General features: G+C 32.4%; 1 protein-coding gene across 2 annotated transcripts; it reads left to right on the top strand.

Moving 5' to 3' along the window:
• Positions 1–4420: 4420 nt before the first annotated feature.
• On the top strand, positions 4421–8535 carry LOC111917223 (ATP-dependent DNA helicase 2 subunit KU70). Of its 2 annotated transcripts, none has more exons than XM_023912892.3 (18): positions 4421–4580; positions 4900–5005; positions 5153–5230; positions 5381–5497; positions 5633–5747; positions 5858–5963; positions 6049–6166; positions 6261–6344; positions 6427–6485; positions 6591–6724; positions 6804–7072; positions 7156–7217; positions 7308–7368; positions 7447–7539; positions 7628–7748; positions 7826–7928; positions 8007–8181; positions 8274–8535. In XM_023912892.3, exons 2-18 carry the CDS (start codon positions 4940–4942, stop codon positions 8385–8387), a joined length of 1875 nt encoding a protein of 624 aa, XP_023768660.1. In that variant the 5' UTR covers positions 4421–4580; positions 4900–4939; the 3' UTR covers positions 8388–8535. The 2 variants fall into 2 exon arrangements, with proteins under 2 accessions (XP_023768660.1, XP_023768659.1); XM_023912891.3 differs by having other exon boundaries at positions 4422–4580; positions 4880–5005.
• The last annotated feature ends 942 nt before the right edge of the window (positions 8536–9477 follow it).

The following is a 9477-nucleotide window of genomic DNA, read 5'->3' on the forward strand; positions in this document are numbered from 1 at the left end:
GCGAATGGGTTGAAAATGTTTTGTGGAAGAGTTGTAGAGAATTGTGGTGGGGGTGAGACGAGATTGAAAAAGTTATCTTGAGTGTTAAGGATGTTCGTGTACAATTCGTATTGTGCAAAACTGAATTGTGGATGTATATTTGTGTTCGGAGGAGGAGTGTTGGAGGTTTTGATCCATATGCTTTTTTGTGTAAAAAAATGAATTAAGGTATGTAAAAGTTTAAAGTGAGAAATGGTGAGTGATAATTAAAGTGAAAATGTGTGTGTGTGTGTGTGTGTGTGTATATATATATATATATATATATATATGTATATATATAGGTTTAGTTTCTATGGAAAACAAGAAACCCTAAAAATGCATAAAAAATACTTAGAGATCACAAAACTTTTTAAATTTTTTTTTATGAAAAAATCGTAGGTTTTTAAATAAATTCGTTGATTTTTTAATTTAAATTTAAATTTTTTATTATTTTTTTTTAAATTGATTTTTTTTCAGCGAATTTATTATAAAACCTGCGATTTTTTTAATAAAAAAATAAAAAAAAAGTTTTGTAATCTCTAAGTATTTTTTTTTTATGCATTTTTATGATTTTTAGGGTTTTTTTGTTTTCCAAATAACCCTTCCCTATATATATATATATATATATATATATATATATATATATATATATATATATATATATATATATATATATATATATATATATTAAGTTCTATGGAAAAAAAGACCTTAAAAAAACCCTAAAAATCATAAAAATGCATGAAAAAAAAATACTTAGAGATAACAATTTTTTTTAAACTTTATATTCTTAAAAATCGCAACTTTTTATATAATTTCGCTGATTTTTTTTTTAAAAAAACCAAAAAAATAATAAAAATAATAAAAAAATAAAAAATAAAAAAAATAAAAAATCGATTTTTAATTTTTTATTTCAGTGAATTTATTAAAAAGACCTACGATTTTTAAGAATATAAAGTGAAAAAAAGATTTGTGATCTCTAAGTATTTTTTTGATGTATTTTTAGGGGTTTTTTTTGTTATATATATATATATATATATATATGTGTGTGTGTGTGTGAGAGAGAGAGAGAGAGAGAGATTGCTGGGTGAAAATTGAAAAAAAAAAGTTTTTTTACCGTTCAATAACGGTCTTATGACCGTTGCAAAAAAAGCGATGTCAATTCCTCGTTTCTTCCCGTTACCATGAAAACGTCGGTTGTCGTAACACCAAATAACGACTAGGGGGCGGTGTTTCACGTGTTATACCGGCGTTAGGGGACGTCCACATCGGATTAACGGGCGCTCCCCTTGCCCGCTCGGTACAGTCTTAACGAGCAGAAATTATGACTCCAATATGCATGGTTGAAGTTTACGTTAGACCGAACAATACATCAATACTTGTGAAATAATTTATCCCAAACGAGTATTGAATATCTTTTATGTCACAATCAGCAAAACAACAAACACAAGAGTTCGCGAGTGTATTTAAAATACGTAAAATTATGGTATAGTTTCGTCATTTTTATGAGGGATAATGACTTGAAATGGTAACAAACTTTCGTCTTTGTTCACATTTGGTCAATAATTTTTTTTTCGTTATCTATTTGCAACTGAGGTATTGAAATTGTTCACATTTTACCCTTACCGGTCATAAGGGTAAAATGTGAAAGGTTTCAACAATTCAGTGACAAATAGATAATGAAAAAAAGTTTAGTGACTAAATGTGAACAAAATCGAAAGTTCGTTTCCATCTATAAAAGTTTAATGACTAAATGTGAACAAACTTCCTTGGGTATTATGTTTTAGCAAATTATTTATTTTTGTTAAATTCTAGCAACATTTATTGATAAAGAAATCTATGAAATAAAAAAAACAAAAACCCGAAAATATATTAAAAAAAAACAAAAAACTAAAACCGAAATAAAAAACCAATGGTTTGACATTTTTCAAAAAAAAAAAATCAAATTTTTCGAGCTGATTTTGGTTTTACAAAAAAACGAACCATTCTTACTGATGTGAATTATGACTATTGGTTTGACATGTGGAATTAAAAACCCACAAAGAACACGGTGATTTGGGTGTTTAAGAGATGCATTCGATTATGAAAGGTATTTACAAAAAAAGATCTAGATCTAAATCTACATAATTAACACACACTAACACTCTCAATGTTACATCTCTCAAGCACACATCTACATGTGGTATGAACCCATCTTATATAGAGGTATTTATGTCTCTCTCTGTCATGTCACAAGGGAGAGTTTTGGATAGAAAAATTCCGAATTGAACGATTTCTCATTCCCTTTTTGGTTTTATAATCATTTTTCGATTATAAAAAGGGGGAGAGATTTAGATATGGAAATCCGAAAGTTGAATTTTTGTAAAACAAAAATCAGATTGGAAAATTATGATTTTTTATTTTGGAAAATATCAAACCATTGGTTTTTTATTTCGTTTTCGGTTTTTCGTTTTTTTTAATATATTTTTCGGGGTTTTGTTTTTTTTTTCCATAGATTTCTTAATCAACAAATATTGCTACAATATAATAAAAATAAATAATTTTCTAAAACATAATACAAGAGGAAGTTTGTTTACATTTAGTCATTGAACTTTTTTAGAGGACAAAACTGTAATATTGGTCCCTGTGGTATTCAAAAAACTTTGGATAGGGTCCAAAAAGTTTCCAACTTGCACCGAACGTCCAAAATCAAGGTTTTTCTGGGTTTTTGGTCCTTGATGCACTTGAAAAGTCAATTTTACCCTTTTTATTTATTTTTTCTATTTTATTTATTTATTTTGGTATTTAAATAATTAAAAATCAAAAATAAAATCTCTTTATCTCTCTCACACACACACAAATATTAATATGAATCTCAAGAACACTCGCTTTTCCTGAGTTCAAGAACAAGAGCATCACATTCACGAACCCAAAAATCATTTCTTTCAGATCTGATGAATGCCCTTCACCACCACTTGAATCGATTTCTGCTATGAAATCCAAACCTAAACTTGATCTAAAGCGATTTCTTATCTGAAACTGCTGCGCAAACTTAATCTTAAACACCAGATGAAGATATCAGGTACCGATTTGTGTGTACGTGTGGGTTTTTATGGGAAAGGAGAAAATAGAGGTGGCGACAGATAAGGATTCGAGAGCAAAACCAACGCCCTGAATCACCCATTTCTGCCTCTGTTGGTAGTGAATGTATACCCCTCTATCAATCTCTTTCCACAGCCAAATTCAACAACAAATGAATTATCGATAGGTCTTCCGCTCATGTCCCTATAACTGATTTTGGGGTGAATCAGATTTTAGAACCTCTAATTGTGAAAAAACGTGGGATTGCTTTTTAGGGTTCTTAAGAAGAAAGGGGTGAGAGTTTGACTAGAAATATGTGGAGAGAGAGAGAGAGAGAGAGAGAGAGAGAGAGAGAGAATGAGGGACCAATTTCACCAATGATTCTCTATTTTCAATCGACAATTCGCAAAACTAACAATACTTGATAGCGTACCTAACGACAGGAGTTGTGGTTGTGTATGTTCCTTACTTCTCAATTTCTTTAAGGAATCGAAGACGAGATGGTTGTTGAATGATGCGTGTGATGCAACGCTGAGGAGATAAGAATCAGACCATACACAAATGAGACGGTCAAGTGTGAGGTTTGGGACGATATCGGTGGATCGAAGGACTTGCATGGTGGCGGGACATGTATTATGGCTGGAATCGAGCAATTCCTGGATGCTGGCACAATCATAGGTGAAGAACACACATAAAATTGTTTAGAGAGAGAGGGGGGGGGGGTAGGTGAGATTTTATTTTTTATTTTTAATTATTTAAATACCAAAATAAATAAAGAAAATAGAAAAAAGAAATGAAAAGGGTAAAATCGACTTTTCAAGTGTATCAGGACCAAAAACCCAGAAAAAACCTTGATTTTGGACCTTCGGTGCAAGTTGAAAACTTTTTTGACCCTATCCAAAGTTTTTTGAATACCACAGGGACCAATCTTACAATTTTGTCTTTTTAGAGAGAAACGAACTTTCGATTTTGTTCACATTTAGTCACTAAACTTTTTTACGTCATCTTTTTGCCACTGAACTATTTAAACTGTTTACATTTTACCCTTATGTAACCGGTCATAAGGGTAAAATGTTCACATTTAGTCACTAAACTTTTTTTTATCATCTTTTTGCCACTGAACTATTTAAACTGTTCACATTTTACCCTTATGACCGATTACATAAGGGTAAAATATAAACAATTTAAATAGTTCAGTGGCAAAAAAATGACGTAAAAAAATTTAGTGACTAAATGTGAACAAAATCAAAAATTCGTTAACCTTTCTAGACATTATCCCTTTTTATATGAATAAGCGAACCAACCTTTTAACTGTAATAATACCTTTGTATTGAGACTTCCAAGAGAAGGAGAAAACATTTCCCCCCATGTTCCAACTTCCTTTGTGTACAAATAGTTTCGTCACTTTTATGCACATTAAAGATTAAACCCCCAAATTGCTTCAGAGGCGCAGCGCCAAAACCCTTCTTTGAACTGCTGCCAGATTATCTCATCCACCGCCGGTAAAATCTCACTGCTTCCTCCACTTCTCCCTCTCACATAGGCGTTGCTTTGTTGTTTGTTTTGAAAATTATACTCAATAGTCCATCCTTCGCCAAAAAGAGGAAAACTATGTTTTCGAAAAATCGAATGGGTTGTTTTCAAGTGTAAATTTGTACTGCGGTAGAATGATCACACTAACGCTAGCATCGGAATCCATGTTAATTGTTTTTCAAACCTTGTTTTCTCAAGCTTTGGAAATTTTGGAATCCTACTATTAAGTATTTAACCCTTATGATAAATTCGAAGTTTCTGATAACAGTGTTTAACACGCTCTGTCAGTCAAGCGCCCGCAAGTGGTTGAACAGTTTTGTCAGGCTTAATGGATGTGGATCCTGATGACGTTTTCCGAGATGAAGAAGACGACCCCGAAAATGATCTCTATCAGGTTCTCTTCCCCAACTCGGTTCTCAGTATGCTATTGCTTGTACCTGTTGTTTTATTTGTATCTTCATAAGTATCTAGTTTGAATTTACCTTTTGATTTTTTTGTCTTATTAACATATTGTTTTTGCTGTAACCATTCTGGACACTAGGAAAGACAATCGAGCAAGGAACTGGTGGTGTTCTTGGTGGATGCTTCTCCAAAAATGTTCAGCATCACTTGTCCTGGGGTTTGTAAATATCTTATACACACAATTGTTACATGTTTTTCATCATTCTTAAGAATTACCATGCCTCTTAATTTGTTTACTGAATCCAAATGTTTTTTGCCTTTTAAATTCGCAAGAGAATAAATGTTTTGTTGATGTAATGCTTTACAGGAAGATGAAGAGAACACATCTCATTTTCATGTTGCTGTGAGTTCTGTTGCACAGTCTATCAAGGTTCAGATCATCAATAGGCCATATGATGAAATTGCAATATGCTTCTTCAATACTGTAAGAAAACTACTCACTTAACTGAGATATTTTTATGATTTTTGGTACACAGTCACCAACTTGATTACTTAATCTTTATTGCTAGAACTAATTTGTGTTAATGTATTTCAATGGGTGTCATTGACACTTTGACAGAAAGAAAAGAAAAACCTGCAAGATCTTAATGGTGTTTATGTATTTAATGTTCCTGAAAGAGAACAATTGGACAACCTCACAGCACGGTTTATAAAAGAGTTTGATCGTGTAGAAGGTACACTCATGGTGTCAGCATACAAATATAACCTTTTTAAAAATCTGATTGCATTTGATGAAACAAAATAGACTTTTCTTGTTTATCTTATGTCTGTTTTATGAATGCAGAATCCTTCAGTAAAGTTATTGGTAGTGAATTTGGTATTGTTCCTGGATCTAGAGATAATTCTTTGTACAATGCACTCTGGGTTGCACAAGCATTGCTGCGTAAAGGGTAGGAGTTTCGTCATTTTTACCCCTTTCTTAGGAAATTACTGCTTTACCCCTTTGAGGGTATAACAATGTTGTAAATTCTGCAGATCTGCCAAAACAGCTGATAAGCGCATCTTATTGCTTACAAATGAAGATGACCCTTTTGGAAATATCAAGGGAGTTACAAAACTAGACATGGCTAGAACAACATTGCAAAGAGCTAAGGTAAATGCTATAATTTAATGTAAATATCTTAAAAAAATAATACTAAAACCATTACAATAAGAATTTACAAGATTCTTTTTTTGAACTGTTGCAGGATGCACAAGACCTTGGCATCTCAATTGAACTTCTTCCATTAAGTAGTCCAAATGAAGAATTCAACGTCTCAACTTTTTATGCTGTATGTTGATGTTAATGAATTTATGCATTAAATTATGAATCTTTTAGTTAATTACACATCATCACATGAATCTTTTTAACAGGATTTGATTGGATTGGAGGGCGATGAACTAGTTCAGTTCATGCCATTGGCTGGAGAAAGGTATGTATGATATTGAATATTGATGAATGATGATCTTCCAAATATCATGCTCAGATTAATATGATAGTGATTTTGTACAAATTGTTATCTTTTATTCGATTCCAGATTTGAAGACTTGAATAAACAATTAAGAAAACGTATGTTTAAGAAGCGAAGGGTTCGAAGGATCATATTTACAGTTGCAGGTGGCTTATCCATTGAACTGAATACATATGCCCTGATTCGTCCCACTGTTCCAGGTCAGCAATTAGATTTTCTTATTCTATTATTTTTAAAGTTACAATTTTTAGGACTGATTCTCTGTATTTGTTGTTGCAGGGACTATTACATGGCTTGATTCTGTCACTAATCTTCCATTAAAGGCTGAAAGGTCATTCATCTGTGCTGACACTGGATCAATAATTCAAGAGCCTCCAAAACGTTTTCAAACCTACAAAAATGAGGACATCAAGTTTACAATAGAAGAGCTTTCAGAAATCAAGAAAGTTTCAACAGGAAGCTTAAGGCTTTTAGGTTTTAAGCCATTAAGTTGCTTGAAGGATTATCACAACTTGAAGCCATCAACATTTGTCTTTCCTAGTGATGAGGTTCTTAAATCTTAATCCATACATAAAAAGAATAATAATACCTTTTTAATGTCATTTGGATACCTCATAACTATAATATGCAGGAAGTGATAGGAAGCACTTGCATTTTCATTGCTCTTCACAGATCCATGATACGTCTCAAACGGTTAGTACTGGTTTACCATAGAACTAGCAAGGGTAATTTTGTCCTTTTTAGGATTCAGTTTACGTTTTCTTGTTCTTTCTATGTGTTCAGTTTTGCAGTTGCATTTTTTGGAAGCTCATCACGTCCTCAATTAGTTGCTCTGGTTGCACAGGTAACATATATCCATCCACCTACCTTAATTTTCATTTAATAATTCATGATTATTTATTTATTTTTTTTTGAAGCACAGGAAGAAGTTACTTATGGTGGTGGTCAGATTGAGCCACCAGGAATGCACATGATATACCTTCCATATTCTGATGACATAAGACCTATTGAAGAGGCAAGATGGTTTATTAAACTCTTTTAAATATTTATATAATGATAAAAGTATAGCACATCATTTAATTTAGAGCATTGGTGTGTTGCAGCTTCATTCAGACACTTCTGGCATGATGCCATTGGCCAATGATGAACAAATAGAAAAGGCAACTGCTTTGGTGAAACGTGTGGATTTAAGAGACTTCTCTGTTTGTCAATTTTCCAATCCTGGTATACGTATACCCCTCTCATAATTTACACATACAGTGTGACATTGTTTGTTAAAATCTATGAAAAACTTTGTGCAGCACTACAGAGCCACTATGCAGTAGTACAGGCTCTGGCCCTTGATGAAGATGAGATGCCTGAAATTCATGATGAAACTCTTCCAGATGAAGAAGGCATGTCTAGGTACTCAATTTTTTTTTGATATGTTTAAAACAAACATTTCTTGTTTTTTTTTTCAATGTTATGTATGTGTGATTGAAGGCCAGGGATTGCTAAAGCCATGGAAGAATTCAAGATATGTGTGTATGGAGAGAATTATGATGAAGAAGAGGAAAAGGCAGGTAATGCTAAGGGAGCAAAGAAAAGGAAAACTGAAGAGGCAGCAGTTAGCAAGGCTGCATATTATGACTGGTCTAAACTTGCAGATGATGGAAAGGTAAAATTTTAAAGTTTTCTGCTCTTCCTTTTATGTTTTTTGAGAAGTAATATTTTTATTAAACATTTGTTGTGTACTTGTGGTGAATGTAGTTGAAGGATTTGACTGTACAGGAGCTGAAGAGCTACCTAACAGCTAACAAGCTGACTGTTGCTGGAAAAAAAGAAGTTTTGATTACTAGGATCTTGACACACTTGGGTAAATGACAACCTTTTTTTATTTTCACTTACTTTTGTTTCTGCATCGACTATCCATGGTATGATTTGTGGAATGTATAGAAAGAAACCCATGTTTGGTTTTGACCCAAACTTTTTCATCTATCTGAAGTTTAAGCAAGATTTTGGCTTATGGCAACTTAGAATCTCCTGTGTTTGTGTTTATCATACTGGATGGGTCTGGATAAGCTTTCTGTGACTATTTATGATGACGGGGATGAAGACATTTGTGTTTCAGGTATATTGGTAGAAAAGTATAAGCCAAACATTAGATTATTTTGATAAAGCCAAAATCAATAGTCATTTTAAAAAGAGAGTGATAAATTTGAGGCTTGTAGTAATTAAAAGATACTTTATAGAGGAAAAAAATATATGCGTGAGAAAATAATTTGATGGTTTACTGTGGTGGTGAGAGGAAAAAGGCTTGATGGAATCTTTTAAATGGGAACTGCAATATTGATAAATATCTAATGGGCATGGTGACGATTATTGTAATTTAGTCAAAAGTTTGAGTGATGAAAGAAAAACATGCTTTAGTATTTGTCAAAAATCCAAAATGCATCAAAGTATGTCCCTATCTTGTTAGAAAAATAACACCACATTATCAAAAGTAACCTAGATAATTTCAAAGGCTATCAAATCACTTTATAAAAACAAAATTAGAACACTTTATAAAATATGTAATATCGATTGTAATGCATGGAACATCATAAAATAAGATTTGGGACAATCCAAGGAAAACACAAACTCAACTTCAGGTAAAATCCAAGATCGAACACAAAATACATTGCTTTCATATTATGTTCTTTGAGATAGAAATTTCGCAAAGTAACGTTATGTGTTCTAAAAGTATCTCTGCAAGAACCGAAATCATGAATTTATACAAAGATCAAACTTAATGGTTAAGTTTTGGTTGGAAAGTAACGAATGGATACATCCATTGTAGCAGAGAAAGCTTGTGTCTATTGATAAAGTGCATGTGCATCAACTAGGACTAGTGTGAATTTTTGTCGCTTCTCAAAGTTTGGGTTTGACTTTCATGTACCAATGAATGAATATGATACATGGATTGTAATAGTGT

This window comes from Lactuca sativa, chromosome 3, assembly GCF_002870075.4.
Source record: "Lactuca sativa cultivar Salinas chromosome 3, Lsat_Salinas_v11, whole genome shotgun sequence".
Classification (NCBI taxonomy): Eukaryota; Viridiplantae; Streptophyta; class Magnoliopsida; order Asterales; family Asteraceae; genus Lactuca; species Lactuca sativa.

Excerpts from the sequence above, each read along its gene's own strand:
- LOC111917223 (XM_023912892.3), top strand. The coding sequence starts at position 4,940 with ATGGATGTGGATCCTGATGACGTTTTCCGAGATGAAGAAGACGACCCC. Across the intron at positions 7,369-7,446 it reads TAGTTGCTCTGGTTGCACAG|GAAGAAGTTACTTATGGTGG; the intron begins GTAACATATATC and ends TTTGAAGCACAG. Across the intron at positions 8,182-8,273 it reads AACTTGCAGATGATGGAAAG|TTGAAGGATTTGACTGTACA; the intron begins GTAAAATTTTAA and ends TGGTGAATGTAG.